The sequence below is a fragment of the Rhinoderma darwinii genome, chromosome 11 (genome assembly GCF_050947455.1).
Source record: "Rhinoderma darwinii isolate aRhiDar2 chromosome 11, aRhiDar2.hap1, whole genome shotgun sequence".
NCBI classification, from domain to species: Eukaryota; Metazoa; Chordata; class Amphibia; order Anura; family Rhinodermatidae; genus Rhinoderma; species Rhinoderma darwinii.
This window is the reverse complement of record NC_134697.1, coordinates 96,424,467-96,441,811: the sequence shown is the minus strand read 5'-3', so window position 1 is coordinate 96,441,811 and position 17,345 is coordinate 96,424,467. Positions and strand designations below refer to the sequence as shown.

Below are 17,345 nucleotides of genomic sequence, written 5' to 3'. Positions count from 1 at the left end.
GAACCTGCTCCTCCAGCAGTACATTACCCGGACACAGACAGGACACTAGAGACTACTCCACCTGTATAACTATAACCTGACACAGGCCAGACCCCAGAACCTGCTCCTCCAGCAGTACATTACCCGGACACAGACAGGACACTAGAGACTTCTCCACCTGTATAACTATAACCTGACACAGGCCAGACCCCAGAACCTGCTCCTCCAGCAGTACATTACCCGGACACAGACAGGACACTAGAGGCTTCTCCACCTGTATAACTATAACCTGACACAGGCCAGACCCCAGAACCTGCTCCTCCAGCAGTACATTACCCGGAAACAGACAGGACACTAGAGACTACTCCACCTGTATAACTATAACCTGACACAGGCCAGACCCCAGAACCTGCTCCTCCAGCAGTACATTACCCGGACACAGACAGGACACTAGAGACTACTCCACCTGTATAACTATAACCTGACACAGGCCAGACCCCAGAACCTGCTCCTCCAGCAGTACATTACCCGGACACAGACAGGACACTAGAGACTTCTCCACCTGTATAACTATAACCTGACACAGGCCAGACCCCAGAACCTGCTCCTCCAGCAGTACATTACCCGGACACAGACAGGACACTAGAGGCTTCTCCACCTGTATAACTATAACCTGACACAGGCCAGACCCCAGAACCTGCTCCTCCAGCAGTACATTACCCGGACACAGACAGGACACTAGAGACTACTCCACCTGTATAACTATAACCTGACACAGGCCAGACCCCAGAACCTGCTCCTCCAGCAGTACATTACCCGGACACAGACAGGACACTAGAGACTACTCCACCTGTATAACTATTACCTGACACAGGCCAGACCCCAGAACCTGCTCCTCCAGCAGTACATTACCCGGACACAGACAGGACACTAGAGGCTTCTCCACCTGTATAACTATAACCTGACACAGGCCAGACCCCAGAACCTGCTCCTCCAGCAGTACATTACCCGGACACAGACAGGACACTAGAGACTACTCCACCTGTATAACTATAACCTGACACAGGCCAGACCCCAGAACCTGCTCCTCCAGCAGTACATTACCCGGACACAGACAGGACACTAGAGACTACTCCACCTGTATAACTATAACCTGACACAGGCCAGACCCCAGAACCTGCTCCTCCAGCAGTACATTACCCGGACACAGACAGGACACTAGAGGCTTCTCCACCTGTATAACTATAACCTGACACAGGCCAGACCCCAGAACCTGCTCCTCCAGCAGTACATTACCCGGACACAGCCAGGACACTAGAGACTTCTCCACCTGTATAACTATAACCTGACACAGGCCAGACCCCAGAACCTGCTCCTCCAGCAGTACATTACCCGGACACAGACAGGACACTAGAGACTACTCCACCTGTATAACTATAACCTGACACAGGCCAGACCCCAGAACCTGCTCCTCCAGCAGTACATTACCCGGAAACAGACAGGACACTAGAGACTTCTCCACCTGTATAACTATAACCTGACACAGGCCAGACCCCAGAACCTGCTCCTCCAGCAGTACATTACCCGGACACAGACAGGACACTAGAGACTACTCCACCTGTATAACTATAACCTGACACAGGCCAGACCCCAGAACCTGCTCCTCCAGCAGTACATTACCCGGACACAGACAGGACACTAGAGACTACTCCACCTGTATAACTATAACCTGACACAGGCCAGACCCCAGAACCTGCTCCTCCAGCAGTACATTACCCGGACACAGACAGGACACTAGAGACTACTCCACCTGTATAACTATAACCTGACACAGGCCAGACCCCAGAACCTGCTCCTCCAGCAGTACATTACCCGGACACAGACAGGACACTAGAGACTACTCCACCTGTATAACTATAACCTGACACAGGCCAGACCCCAGAACCTGCTCCTCCAGCAGTACATTACCCGGACACAGACAGGACACTAGAGACTACTCCACCTGTATAACTATAACCTGACACAGGCCAGACCCCAGAACCTGCTCCTCCAGCAGTACATTACCCGGACACAGACAGGACACTAGAGACTACTCCACCTGTATAACTATAACCTGACACAGGCCAGACCCCAGAACCTGCTCCTCCAGCAGTACATTACCCGGACACAGACAGGACACTAGAGACTACTCCACCTGTATAACTATTACCTGACACAGGCCAGACCCCAGAACCTGCTCCTCCAGCAGTACATTACCCGGACACAGACAGGACACTAGAGGCTTCTCCACCTGTATAACTATAACCTGACACAGGCCAGACCCCAGAACCTGCTCCTCCAGCAGTACATTACCCGGACACAGACAGGACACTAGAGACTACTCCACCTGTATAACTATAACCTGACACAGGCCAGACCCCAGAACCTGCTCCTCCAGCAGTACATTACCCGGACACAGACAGGACACTAGAGACTACTCCACCTGTATAACTATAACCTGACACAGGCCAGACCCCAGAACCTGCTCCTCCAGCAGTACATTACCCGGACACAGACAGGACACTAGAGACTACTCCACCTGTATAACTATAACCTGACACAGGCCAGACCCCAGAACCTGCTCCTCCAGCAGTACATTACCCGGACACAGACAGGACACTAGAGACTACTCCACCTGTATAACTATAACCTGACACAGGCCAGACCCCAGAACCTGCTCCTCCAGCAGTACATTACCCGGACACAGACAGGACACTAGAGACTACTCCACCTGTATAACTATAACCTGGCACAGAGGAGGGAACAGACACTGTTTGTTCCTCTTGTACTACAGTAAGCCGGCAAAAGACAAGACACCGTAGTATTGTCCCTGTCCCCTCATATTACTGGCATTAAGTCCCGTGTAGGAGGACACAGGGACATAATGCCGGTAACATGTCCCTGTTCCCTCATCTTCGAGGCATTATGTCCCTGTTCCCTCATCTTCGAGGCATTATGTCCCTGTTCCTTCATATTACCGGCATTATGTCCCTGTTCCTTCATATTACAGGCACTATATCCCCGTTCCTTCATATTACCGGCATTATGTCCCTGTTCCCTCATCTTCAAGGCATTATGTCCCTGTTCCTTCATATTACCGGCATTATGTCCCTGTTCCTTCATATTACAGGCATTACGTCCCTGTTCCTTCATATTACCGGCATTATGTCCCTGTTCCTTCATATTTGCTGTTACAATAATCTTGCACAAAACACTAAAGTTTGCTCCACCGGTATTACAATACCCGATAAAGAGGAGACGCCAGAGTCTGCTCCACCTGCGTTACAATAACCAGTCAACCACAGTTTGAGGCTACAATAACCTTGCACAAAGGTGTGTTTTTCGGTGCTAGGTTAATGTAGCAGCAAACTCTAATGTGTTGACTCCTTATTGTAATACAGGTGGAGCATACTCTGGTGTCTCCTCTGTACCATGTATTGTAATACAGGTGGAGCAAACTTTGTTTTTTGTTTTTTTGGTGCTAGGTTATTGTAGCCGCAAACTCTAATGTGTTGACTCCTTATTGTAATACAGGAGGAACAGCCTCTATTTCTTGTCTGTGAGGGCTTATTTTAATACAGGTGGAGCAGACTCTGGTTTCCTCTACACCCTGTAATAGAAAAGGGACATAATGCGGTAAAAGGAGGGAACAGGGACATAATGGCTGTAACATGAAGAAACAGGGAAATAATGCCTGTAATATGAAGGAACAGGGACATAATGCCTGTCATATGAAGGAACAGGGACATAATGCCGCTAATATGAAGGAACAGGGACATAATGCCGGTAAAATGAGGGAACAGGGAAATAATGCCGGTCATATGAAGGAACAGGGACATAATGCCTGTAATATGACGGAACAGGGACATAATGCCGGTAATATGAAGGAATAGGGATATAATGCCGGTAAGATGAGGGAGCAGGGACATAATGCCTGTAATATGAAGGAACAGGGACATAATGCCTGTAATATGAAGGAACAGGGACATAATGGCGGTAATATGAAGGAACAGGGAAATAATGCCGGTCATATGAAGGAACAGGGACGTAATGCCGATAATATGAAGGAACAGGGACATAATGCCGGTAATATGAAGGAACAGGGAAATAATGCCGGTAATATGAAGAAACAGGGACGTAATGCCGATAATATGAAGGAACAGGGACATAATGCCGGTAATATGAAGGAACAGGGAAATAATGCCGGTAAAATGAGGGAACAGGGAAATAATGCCGGTAATATGAAGGAACAGGGACATAATGCCGGTAATATGAAGGAATAGGGACATAATGCCGGTAAGATGAGGGAGCAGGGACATAATGCCTGTAATATGAAGGAACAGGGACATAATGCCTGTAATATGAAGGAACAGGGACATAATGGCGGTAATATGAAGGAACAGGGAAATAATGCCGGTCATATGAAGGAACAGGGACGTAATGCCGATAATATGAAGGAACAGGGACATAATGCCGGTAATATGAAGGAACAGGGAAATAATGCCGGTAAAATGAGGGAACAGGGAAATAATGCCGGTAATATGAAGGAACAGGGACATAATGCCGGTAATATGAAGGAATAGGGACATAATGCCGGTAAGATGAGGGAGCAGGGACATAATGCCTGTAATATGAAGGAACAGGGACATAATGCCTGTAATATGAAGGAACAGGGACATAATGCCTGTAATATGAAGGAACAGGGACATAATGCCGGTAATATGAAGGAACAGGGACATAATGCCGGTAATATGAAGGAACAGGGACATAATGCCTGTAATATGAAGGAACAGGGACATAATGGTGGTAAGATGAGGGAACAGGGACATATTACCGGCATTATGTCCCTGTTCCTTCCTACATAGGACATAATGCCTGTAATATGAGGGAACAAGGAAGACCTCTGGGGAAGACCCTGACAAGTCAGGGATTTCCACAGAGTCCCGGAGCAGAGTCTATACTAGCGCTCTGCCCGGGACTCCGCTCTGGGGAAGACCCTGACAACACTGTCCATATATGGGCAGCGTTGTCAGGGAATTCCACCGAGTCCCGGAGCAGAGCCTGTATTAGCGGCGCTGTGTCCCGCGGGCCGAGTGCTTGAGACCCCTGCTCTAGTTCTAGTCTATTCCGGCTCATTGTAGTAAAAGAGGAGCATTCTGGTGTCTTGTCTGTGCTCCACATGTATTCAAATTACCCAGCAGACTATGGTGTCTTGTCTGCTCCTTTCGTAATAGAATGACCAGGCACAGTCTCTGGTGTCTTTCCTGTGCTGGGTTCTTGTAATACAGGTGGAGCAGATTCTAGCGTACTGTATGTGCTAGGACTTGGGTACTTGTAATACAGGTGGAGCAGATTCTAGCGTACTGTATGTGCTGGGACTTGGTATCTTGTAATACAGGTGGAGCAGATTCTAGCGTACTGTATGTGCTAGGACTTGGGTACTTGTAATACAGGTGGAGCAGATTCTAGCGTACTGTATGTGCTGGGACTTGGTTTCTTGTAATACAGGTGGAGCAGATTCTAACGTACTGTATGTGCTGGGACTTGGTTTCTTGTAATACAGGTGGAGCAGATTCTAGCGTACTGTATGTGCTGGGACTTGGTTTCTTGTAATACAGGTGGAGCAGATTCTAGCGTACTGTATGTGCTGGGACTTGGGTTCTTGTAATACAGGTGGAGCAGATTCTAGCGTACTGTATGTGCTGGGACTTGGTTTCTTGTAATACAGGTGGAGCAGATTCTAGCGTACTGTATGTGCTGGGACTTGGTTTCTTGTAATACAGGTGGAGCAGATTCTAGCGTACTGTATGTGCTGGGACTTGGGTTATTGTAATACAGGTGGAGCAGATTCTAGCGTACTGTATGTGCTGGGACTTGGTTTCTTGTAATACAGGTGGAGCAGATTCTAGCGTACTGTATGTGCTGGGACTTGGTTTCTTGTAATACAGGTGGAGCAGATTCTAGCGTACAGTATGTGCTGGGACTTGGTTTCCTGTAATGCAGGTGGAGCAGATTCTAGCGTACTGTATGTGCTGGGACTTGGTTTCTTGTAATACAGGTGGAGCAGATTCTAGCGTACTGTATGTGCTGGGACTTGGGTTCCTGTAATACAGGTGGAGCAGATTCTAGCGTACTGTATGAGCTGGGACTTGGGTTCTTGTAATACAGGTGGAGCAGATTCTAGCGTACTGTATGTGCTGGGACTTGGTTTCTTGTAATACAGGTGGAGCAGATTCTAGCGTACTGTATGTGCTGGGACTTGGTTTCTTGTAATACAGGTGGAGCAGATTCTAGCGTACTGTATGTGCTGGGACTTGGTTTCTTGTAATACAGGTGGAGCAGATTCTAGCGTACTGTATGTGCTGGGACTTGGATTCTTGTAATACAGGTGGAGCAGATTCTAGCGTACTGTATGTGCTGGGACTTGGTTTCTTGTAATACAGGTGGAGCAGATTCTAGCGTACTGTATGTGCTGGGACTTGGGTTCTTGTAATACAGGTGGAGCAGATTCTAGCGTACTGTATGTGCTGGGACTTGGGTTCCTGTAATACAGGTGGAGCAGATTCTAGCGTACTGTATGTGGTGGGACTTGGGTTCTTGTAATACAGGTGGAGCAGATTCTAGTGTACTGTATGTACTGGGACTTGGTTTCTTGTAATACAGGTGGAGCAGATTCTAGCGTACTGTATGAGCTGGGACTTGGGTTCTTGTAACACAGGTGGAGCAGATTCTAGCGTACTGTATGTGCTGGGACTTGGTTTCTTGTAATACAGGTGGAGCAGATTCTAGCGTACTGTATGTGCTGGGACTTGGTTTCTTGTAATACAGGTGGAGCAGATTCTAGCGTACTGTATGTGCTGGGACTTGGTTTCTTGTAATACAGGTGGAGCAGATTCTAGCGTACTGTATGTGCTGGGACTTGGGTTCTTGTAATACAGGTGGAGCAGATTCTAGCGTACTGTATGTGCTGGGACTTGGTTTCTTGTAATGCAGGTGGAGCAGATTCTAGCGTACTGTATGTGCTGGGGACTTGGGTTCTTGTAATACAGGTGGAGCAGATTCTAGCGTACTGTATGTGCTGGGACTTGGTTTCTTGTAATACAGGTGGAGCAGATTCTAGCGTACTGTATGTGCTGGGACTTGGGTTCTTGTAATACAGGTGGAGCAGATTCTAGCGTACTGTATGAGCTGGGACTTGGGTTCTTGTAATACAGGTGGAGCAGATTCTAGCGTACTGTATGTACTGGGACTTGGTTTCTTGTAATACAGGTGGAGCAGATTCTAGCGTACTGTATGTGCTGGGACTTGGGTTATTGTAATACAGGTGGAGCAGATTCTAGCGTACTGTATGTGCTGGGACTTGGTTTCTTGTAATACAGGTGGAGCAGATTCTAGCGTACTGTATGTACTGGGACTTGGTTTCTTGTAATACAGGTGGAGCAGATTCTAGCGTACTGTATGAGCTGGGACTTGGGTTCTTGTAATACAGGTGGAGCAGATTCTAACGTACTGTATGTGCTGGGACTTGGGTTCTTGTAATACAGGTGGAGCAGATTCTAGAGTACTGTATGTGCTGGGACTTGGTTTCTTGTAATACAGGTGGAGCAGATTCTAGCGTACTGTATGTGCTGGGACTTGGTTTCTTGTAATACAGGTGGAGCAGATTCTAGCGTACTGTATGTGCTGGGACTTGGTTTCTTGTAATGCAGGTGGAGCAGATTCTAGCGTACTGTATGTACTGGGACTTGGGTTCTTGTAATACAGGTGGAGCAGATTCTAGCGTACTGTATGTGCTGGGACTTGGGTTCTTGTAATACAGGTGGAGCAGATTCTAGCGTACTGTATGTGCTGGGACTTGGTTTCTTGTAATACAGGTGGAGCAGATTCTAGCGTACTGTATGTGCTGGGACTTGGGTTCTTGTAATACAGGTGGAGCAGATTCTAGCGTACTGTATGTGCTGGGACTTGGGTTCTTGTAATACAGGTGGAGCAGATTCTAGCGTACTGTATGTGCTGGGACTTGGTTTCTTATAATACAGGTGGAGCAGATTCTAGCGTACTGTATGTGCTGGGACTTGGGTTCTTGTAATACAGGTGGAGCAGATTCTAGCGTACTGTATGTGCTGGGACTTGGGTTCTTGTAATACAGGTGGAGCAGTTTCTAGCGTACTGTATGTGCTGGGACTTGGTTTCTTGTAATACAGGTGGAGCAGATTCTAGCGTACTGTATGAGCTGGGACTTGGGTTCTTCTAATGCAGGTGGAGCAGATTCTAGCGTACTGTATGTGCTGGGACTTGGTTTCTTGTAATACAGGTGGAGCCGATTCTAGCGTACTGTATGAGCTGGGACTTGGGTTCTTGTAATGCAGGTGGAGCAGATTCTAGCGTACTGTATGTGCTGGGACTTGGGTTCTTGTAATACAGGTGGAGCAGATTCTAGCGTACTGTATGTGCTGGGACTTGGGTTCTTGTAATACAGGTGGAGCAGATTCTAGCGTACTGTATGTGCTGGGACTTGGTTTCTTGTAACACAGGTGGAGCGTACTCTAATGTCTTGTCTGTTACAGTACACTACAATCTGTTCCATCTGTATTACATCAATACGTATGTGCTGGGTTTTATGAATACAGGTGAAGTAGACTCTGGTGTCTATTCTGTGCGGGGTTATTGTATTACAGGTGAAGTAGACTATAGTTGCTTGTCTGTTCCGGGTTATTGTAATACAGGTGGAGCAGACTATGGGCGGGTTCACACATAGCGGAATTTCACTTAAATTCCGCTGCGGACACTCCGCAGCGTTAATCCGCAGCGGAGCCGTTTCTCCATTGACTTTCACTTTAATTTAGCAGTGTTCGTTTACACGATGCGTACAATTCCGCTGCGGAGCATAGGCTGCGGAGCGGAATTTGGTGTCCGCAGCATGCTCTGTCTGTTGCGGAGCAGTGGCGGACTGGTTGCGGACTCATGGCGGAATTTCTCCATTGACTTCAATGGAGAGTCAAAATTCCGCAATGAAGTCCGCAGATCTTATGTGTGCTGCGGAGCGTATTGTTTTTACTACCATGACATTTCTTCATTCTGGCTGGACCTATGTATTTCTAGGTCTACAGCCAGACTGAGGAAGTCAATGGGGCTCCCGTAATGACGGGAGCGTTGCTAGGAGACGTCTGTAAATAGTCACTGTCCAGGGTGCTGAAAGAGTTACGCGATCGGCAGTAACTGTTTCTGCACCCGGGACAGTGACTACCGATCTCAATATACATGTATCTGTAAAAAAATATATAAGTTCATACTTACCGAGAACTCCCTGCGTCTGTCTACAGTCCGGCCTCCCAGGATGACGTTTCAGTGTAAGTGACGGCTGCAGCCAATCACAGGCCAAGCACAGGCTGCAGCGGTCACATGGACTGGAGCGTCATCCAGGGAGGTCGGGCCGGATGCCGAAAGAGGGACGCGTCACCAAGACAACGGGCGGTAAGTATGAATTTCTTTGACTTTCACTAGGGAAAGTGCTGTCCCTTCTCTCTATCCTGCACTGAATAGGGAGAAGAGAAGCACTTTTCCTGCAGTCCGCAGCGGCCAGTCCGCATCAATTTTCTGCACATTTTGTGCAGATCCGCTGCAGAATCTGCAACGCAGATTCTGTGCGGCATTGATGCGGACAGTTGCGGAGGAATTCCGCCATGTGTGGTCATGCCCTATAGGTTCTTGTCTGTGCCGGTTTATTGTAGTACAGGTGGAGCAGACTATAGCTTCTTGTCTGTGCCGGGTTATTGTAATACAGGTGGAGCGACGGTCAAGAGACAGGGACAGCCGAGTGCAGAGAGACGGTCAGGAGACAGGGACAGCCGAGTGCAGAGAGACGGTCAGGAGACAGGGACAGCCGAGTGCAGAGAGACGGTCAGGAGACAGGGACAGCCGAGTGCAGAGAGACGGTCAGGAGACAGGGACAGCCGAGTGCATAGAGACAGTCAGGAGACAGGGACAGCCGAGTATAGAGAGACAGTCAGGAGACAGGGACAGCCGAATGCAGAGAGACGGTCAGGAGACAGGGACAGCCGAGTGCAGAGAGACGGTCAGGAGACAGGGACAGCCGAGTGCAGAGAGACGGTCAGGAGACAGGGACAGCCGAGTGCAGAGAGACGGTCAGGAGCCAGGGACAGCCGAGTATAGGGAGACGGTCAGGAATCAGGGACATGCGGTGAGTCGGGAATCTTTATCTCCATCCTCCGGGGAAGGAGTTTTCATGGAAACAGCACCGGTGATTAACTTGGAACGCACAGACCGGAAGTAAGGGGAAGACCGGAAGTGGCTGCGCTGTACCGGAAGTTGTAGCTCCGGAGTCTCAGACAGGAGTGTGAGGTGCGCGCTGCTAGGTAGGTGCCTGATATCACGTCAGGCTATAATGATATAACATCGCCATGCTGGACTGTACGGAGGAGGGAGCCGCAACCAGTCATCTTCTGCGGGGGAGGCTGCCGTGACTAACACTAAGAAGGTGTCCTAATGACTGGCTGACAGGCAGAGAGTAGGGGTCTAAGTGACTGACAGGTACAGAGTAGGGGTCTCGGTGATTGACAGGCAGAGAGTAGGGGGTCTCGGTGACAGGCAGAGAGTAGGGGTCTAAGTGACTGACAGGTACAGAGTAGGGGTCTCAGTGACTGACAGGTAGAGAGTCGGGGTCTCGGTGACTGACAGGCAGAGAGTAGGGGTCTCGGTGATTGACAGGCAGAGAGTAGGGGTCTCGGTGATTGACAGGCAGAGAGTAGGGGGTCTCGGTGACAGGCAGAGAGTAGGGGTCTCGGTGACTGACCGGTAGAGAGTAGGGGTCTCGGTGACTGACCGGTAGAGAGTAGGGGTCTCGGTGACTGACAGGTAGAGAGTAGGGGTCTCGGTGACTGACAGGTAGAGAGTAGGGGTCTCGGTGACTGACGGGCAGAGAGTAGGGGTCTGGATGACTGACGGGCAGAGAGTAGGGGGTCTGGGTGACTGGCGGGCAGAGAGTAGGGGGTCTGGGTGACTGACGGGCAGAGAGTAGGGGTCTGGGTGACTGACGGGCAGAGAGTAGTGGTCTCGGTGACTGACCGGTAGAGAGTAGTGGTCTCGGTGACTGGCGGGCAGAGAGTAGGGGTCTCGGTGACTGACAGGCAGAGAGTAGGGGGTCTGGGTGACTGACAGGCAGAGAGTAGTGGTCTCGGTGACTGACGGGCAGAGAGTAGGGGTCTCGGTGACTGACGGGCAGAAAGTAGGGGTCTCGGTGACTGACGGGCAGAGAGTAGTGGTCTCGGTGACTGACGGGCAGAGAGTAGTGGTCTCTGTGACTGACGGGCAGAGAGTAGTGGTCTCGGTGACTGACGGGCAGAGAGTAGGGGTCTCGGTGACTGACGGGTAGAGAGTAGTGGCCTCGGTGACTGACGGGCAGAGAGTAGGGTCTGGGTGACTGACGGGCAGAGAGTAGGGGTCTGGGTGACTGACGGGCAGAAAGTAGTGGTCTCGGTGACTGACGGGCAGAGAGTAGGGGTCTTGGTGACTGACGGGTAGAGAGTAGTGGTCTGGGTGACTGACGGGCAGAGAGTAGTGGTCTCGGTGACTGGCGGGCAGAGAGTAGTGGTCTCGGTGACTGACCGGTAGAGAGTAGTGGTCTCGGTGACTGGCGGGCAGAGAGTAGGGGTCTCGGTGACTGACAGGCAGAGAGTAGGGGGTCTGGGTGACTGACGGGCAGAGAGTAGTGGTCTCGGTGACTGACGGGCAGAGAGTAGGGGTCTCGGTGACTGACGGGCAGAAAGTAGGGGTCTCGGTGACTGACGGGTAGAGAGTAGTGGCCTCGGTGACTGACGGGCAGAGAGTAGGGGGTCTGGGTGACTGACGGGCAGAGAGTAGGGGGTCTGGGTGACTGACGGGCAGAAAGTAGTGGTCTCGGTGACTGGCGGGCAGAGAGTAGGGGTCTGGGTGACTGACGGGTAGAGAGTAGTGGTCTGGGTGACTGACGGGCAGAGAGTAGTGGTCTCGGTGATGACGGGCAGAGAGTAGTGGTCTCGGTGACTGACTGGCAGAGAGTAGGGGTCTCGGTGACTGACGGGCAGAGAGTAGTGGTCTCGGTGACTGACCGGTAGGCTGGGGTTAGCTAATGGTCACGTTTCTTAAACATTGAGGATATCATTTTCCATCTCTTGAAGGTAGAAGACGGAGTGGGCGCTGTGCACACAGATTATGGAGACCCCCCAGCCCCCCCACTCACCGGGTATGATCACCTATCCTCACCGTATTATTTACACCTCCTGCCATGATGACTTCTATTTATTAACTCTGTGTCTATTATTTACCTGTAGACTCCGTCATGAGGGGGGAAGGTCTGGAGCTGGAGGGCAGGTAATGTCAGAAGGGCAGTCCTGGTGCCGTCAGCGGTGACGTCATTGTATCGCTCACTCATGTCTCTCTTTGTCTTGGCAGGCAGGAGTCGGGCACAAGTCAGGACCACCGACCAGCATTAGGTGAGACATTGTTGGGGTATCTCACACGATCATCGATTCCATATGTTCATAGCAGCCTAACCCTCCTTCCATATTGATCTCAGGCCACGATGCCCTGTAGGACTGGAATCATCTTACCAAGAAAGGTCCTCTTAGGACGAAGCCTCATCAAGAATGGTCCACATAGTTCTATTAAGGACAAGCCATGTAGGGTGTAACTTTTTGATGTATAATCCATCAGATGTAGTCAAGATAGGCCCGTTTCCAGAAATGGTCCACGTAGGACGTGTATTAATGGTCTATATGGGGTGTAACTGTAGGATGTATTATCTCAAACACTAGCGTAGACCAGGCTGAGACCCCGTGAATTTAATTTTTTTTGTCTCCCCAGGCTTCTCGACTCAAGTCAAAGTAGAAGCAGTCCCGTGTGGTGAAGGAAATCCGGTGGATAATGGCGCGTCCACGGTCAACCACATAAGGGAGGAGCCAGGCTTATCGGAAGATGGAAATCTTGCAGTCAGTTCCGGTTACGCAGAGACTTGCCACGGTGGGATCCCGAATACCCCAAACGAAGAAGGAACCTTCCTAATCCCAAGACCTCCGAGAGAACACCTCCAGATGCAGTATTCCTCGATGGCGAGGGCGGCCAAGAGCAGCGGGTCTACTCTAGAACATACCAGACACCTCTTAGGCTCCAGAAGCAGATGGTTGGGAGAGGCCAACACCGATATCGCATCTACATCTGTCCCGAGCCCCACGTACTGTTCCAAGTGCACAAAAATGTTCGCAACCTTGGAAGCGTACGGCCGCCATGAGCCAATGCACTCGTTAAACATCAAACGGTTTCCCTGCACCGAATGTGGCAAGTATTACCGGCAGAGCACTGCTCTGGTTATACACCGGCGGACACACACCGGGGAGAAGCCATACTGCTGCAGCGAGTGCGGGCGACGGTTTAACGCCAGGTCGAGCCTGGTCACTCATGGGAAGATACACTCGGGAAAAAAGCTCTATTCCTGCTCAGAGTGCGGGAGAGGTTTCGACAAAACTGACGACCTCTTCAACCACCAGCTGACGCACTACCGGGAACGGAAATACACCTGCAGTGACTGTGGCAAGGGCTTCAAAGTGGAGTCAGAGCTCGTAGCCCATCGGAAAATTCATCCGGTGGAAGAACTGTTTCTTTGTTCCGTTTGCGGTAAAGACTTTACCCAATACTCGAAGCTTCTACGGCACCAGAAAACTCACCCGAATCCACCGCCCGTCTTTATCACCAGTGAGAGAATGTTAAAGGACCAGGACGCCTAATATTCATCTTGGCTTATATAGATGGAGGCACCTCCGTACATTCATAGAACTGGACAGGCCGATGTTCCCTCGGAATTAGAGAGGACGAGCGGTCAAATAGCTGATGACGCCGACGCCATATTGACAATGGCACCTTACCCATCACCTCCACCAGCGGTTCACCTAAGCTGGCAACCGCAACCACCAGAAAAAAATCCCAGATATTTGGCCTCGGAAGTTACAGTTCTGCTTCTGATGGAGCGTGCGCACAGTCGCGACCTCCGAATTAAAAATTTGAGATGGTTGTGATTTGGGAAATCAGCTTTTTTTTTTTTTTGTTTTTTTTTGCCATGTCCACTATATTTAGGATTTATTTGCACGTTACGGTCCCAAATTATTGTGCCATTTGGCTTTTTGGAGCGATCAAAGTATGCGGTGATTGTCAGGCCGCTGTACACACCGGTCAGTCATGAGAGCGGCGAGGGAGCGCTCCGCTCACGAGTACAGCAGACGGAGTCCCCTGTTTTGTCCTATATACAGCAAGCTGCGATGCTCTGCGTGTTCGGACTACGGATGCATTGAAGTTTCGATACTCTGCATCCCCAAACGGTTCGATACCGTTGTTTCATGTATTTCGATACTAGGTTGCGCGGCTCAGTATAGCAACACATGAATGTATGAGAGCGTGGCTGCGGCTGTGTAATACAGTCATTGCCCCGCTCCTGACATGTGCGCGCCGTCAGGGTGATGTGATGTGGCCGGCGCTGCACTAATGAGCGGCGGCACTGGAGACAGAACATGGCGGGCGCACTACAAAACACCCCCATGTTCTGTCCTCCGTGCCTGAACCGCCGCATCTCCTCATGCTGACCGCGCGCGCACTTCCTGTCAGGAGCGGGGCAATGACTATTACACAGCCGCAGCCCCGCTCTATAACGGCGGAGATGAAAGAAACCTCTCATCTTCGCCGCTATTCCCGTGAATGTTGTGATCACAGCGGACTGCAGCATTCAGGAGAAAATTAGAAGGGGGGATGCCCCTGGATTAACCCCATCATGTACCTCACACATTAACCCATTATGACTGAGACACATGACGGGGTTAATTACTATTAATGTGAGGTACGTGGAGGTTAAATTCATCATCACGCCTCATCAGAAAACGGAAGAACTTTTTTTTTTTATTACTGTTGGCAAAGTATCTTATTGGTATCGAAATCGCAATATACACGAAGTATCGGTATCCAAGTCCAAATTCCGGTATGGTGACGTCCCTAGTTCTGACCTCTGCCTATCACAGCCTGCAGTAACTTTTGGTAGTTCTTCTGTGGGATCGGACTAGATGGGCTCGCCTCCCCTCCCCCGCATATCAAGGAGCCTCAGGGCAGCCACGTCCCTGTCGCCAGTTTACTGCTTGTCCAGTTTTGGACCACATAACGGGAACCCTCCCCTAGATCTGCCGTTCAGATCTGCTCTGACCCGCTCATTACCATTTGTCCCTGATCAAAGTCGCCGCGGCCTGGGTGGCTGTCAGTTTCCGCACTATGATGTACATTTTTGCCTTGATCTTGTGGGTACTGCCAGTGTGATCAAGGGCAAAGAGCGGAGCTCCTGCCACAACTGCCGGGATCGGAGAAAATTTGGATCCCTGAAGTTAGGCATGATCGCCGCACTGTACGAGATCGTCGGTCCCTGCATCACCATGGAGACCACTAAGGTCAGCGAGGAACGGTAAAAAAGAGAAAAACAACCAATCGTGGGCTTTATTGCTCCCCAAAAATGAAACGCTGGAGTAAACTTACCCTGAGACGGTAAAAACAGAAAGTACAACGTGTCCCGCCACAAACAAGGCACTGATGCAAATATGTAGACGGTCTGAACAAAAATGGCACTTAAAGGGTTAACGCACACTAGGCTGATCCGTTACCGCGTGAGCGCCTGCTGTTCCCGTGTCTTTCACGTCAAGACCATAGTTTTTAAAACGCCTTTCTGAGGTCGAATTTACAAAATTGTTACATTTATTACGAGAATTTTATTTTGTTTCGTTTCATGTGTTTAACTGTACAAAAAAAAAGCTCAAATCGAATAAAATAATGGCGTGTTTAGGTTTTCAAGTCATTGCTTTATGTGAAGTGGATCGGAAACATTTATTGAGCTGTTATAACCGGTGATATCCCCCCCCCCCCCTTACTGGTGACATCACACCTGAGGGACCGGAAACAGCGATCAGCAGCTAAAGGGGCATCACGGACCCGTGTGCGGTGAGGGATTTGCGCATCAATTCCTTAGCGAGTGTGTGAAAAACACAGATGTGGCCTCCGTCACAGGCGTCCGCTTACCGTATACATCATGGGCGTAGACAGTAAACCGCATTATAGCCTTTAGGTGACGGATACGTTAAACTGATACCTAACAGTGGCCTCCGTCACTGTGGACTGGACGCGTCATGAACACTCAAGACCCCGGATTGTCACGTATCCTCCTAACGTAGATCATCAAAGTCTATGGTGACGATGCCGATATTACGTCGATCCGTCACAGCCCATGTTTAACATATACGTTGAACTTTTCCACGCAATAAACGTGATGTGCAGGATCCTAATGTACACAGTGGTGTCACAGCACAGGAATAATGCACACAGTGCTGTCACAGCACAGGAATAATGCACACAGTGGTGTCACAGCACAGGAATAATGCTCACAGTGGTGTCACAGCACAGGAATAATGCACACAGTGCTGTCACAGCACAGGAATAATGCACACAGTGGTGTCACAGCACAGGAATAATGCTCACAGTGGTGTCACAGCACAGGAATAATGCTCACAGTGGTGTCACAGCACAGGAATAATGCACACAGTGGTGTCACAGCACAGGAATAATGCACACAGTGCTGTCACAGCACAGGAATAATGCACACAGTGCTGTCACAGCACAGGAATAATGCACACAGTGGTGTCACAGCACAGGAATAATGCACACAGTGCTGTCACAGCACAGGAATAATGCACACAGTGGTGTCACAGCACAGGAATAATGCACACAGTGGTGTCACAGCACAGGAATAATGCACACAGTGGTGTCACAGCACAGGAATAATGCACAGTGGTGTCACAGCACAGGAATAATGCACACAGTGATGTCACAGCACAGGAATAATGCACACAGTGGTGTCACAGCACAGGAATAATGCTCACAGTGGTGTCACAGCACAGGAATAATGCACACAGTGGTGTCACAGCACAGGAATAATGCACACAGTGGTGTCACAGCACAGGAATCATGCACAGTGGTGTCACAGCACAGGAGTAATGCGCACAGTGATGTCACAGCACAGGAATAATGCTCACAGTGGTGTCACAGCACAGGAATAATGCACACAGTGATGTCACAGCACAGGAATAATGCACACAGTGATGTCACAGCACAGGAATAATGCTCACAGTGGTGTCACAGCACAGGAATAATGCACACAGTGATGTCACAGCACAGGAATAATGCTCACAGTGGTGTCACAGCACAGGAATAATGCACACAGTGTTGTCACAGCACAGGAATAATGCACACAGTGG

At 49.8% G+C, this 17,345-nt stretch overlaps 1 protein-coding gene across 2 annotated transcripts; it reads left to right on the top strand.

Annotated features, from left to right (window-relative positions):
• The first annotated feature begins 10,249 nt into the window (after positions 1-10,249).
• LOC142663448 (uncharacterized) lies at positions 10,250-15,888 on the top strand. 2 transcript variants are annotated; one of them, XM_075842108.1, is made up of 5 exons: positions 10,250-10,398; positions 12,199-12,259; positions 12,348-12,387; positions 12,469-12,509; positions 12,880-15,888. In XM_075842108.1, exons 2-5 carry the CDS (start codon positions 12,229-12,231, stop codon positions 13,794-13,796), a joined length of 1,029 nt encoding a protein of 342 aa, XP_075698223.1. In that variant the 5' UTR covers positions 10,250-10,398; positions 12,199-12,228; the 3' UTR covers positions 13,797-15,888. The 2 variants fall into 2 exon arrangements, with proteins under 2 accessions (XP_075698223.1, XP_075698224.1); XM_075842109.1 differs by lacking the exon at positions 10,250-10,398 and adding an exon at positions 10,428-10,516 and having other exon boundaries at positions 12,195-12,259.
• The last annotated feature ends 1,457 nt before the right edge of the window (positions 15,889-17,345 follow it).

What these genes read in the sequence shown, in the direction of transcription:
- LOC142663448 (XM_075842108.1), top strand. Translation starts at nt 12,229, where the DNA reads ATGGAGACCCCCCAGCCCCCCCACTCACCGG. An exon ending in CCAGCCCCCCCACTCACCGG is followed by an intron (nt 12,260 to 12,347) that starts GTATGATCACCT and finishes ATTTACCTGTAG; the next exon opens with ACTCCGTCATGAGGGGGGAA. An exon ending in GGACCACCGACCAGCATTAG is followed by an intron (nt 12,510 to 12,879) that starts GTGAGACATTGT and finishes TTGTCTCCCCAG; the next exon opens with GCTTCTCGACTCAAGTCAAA.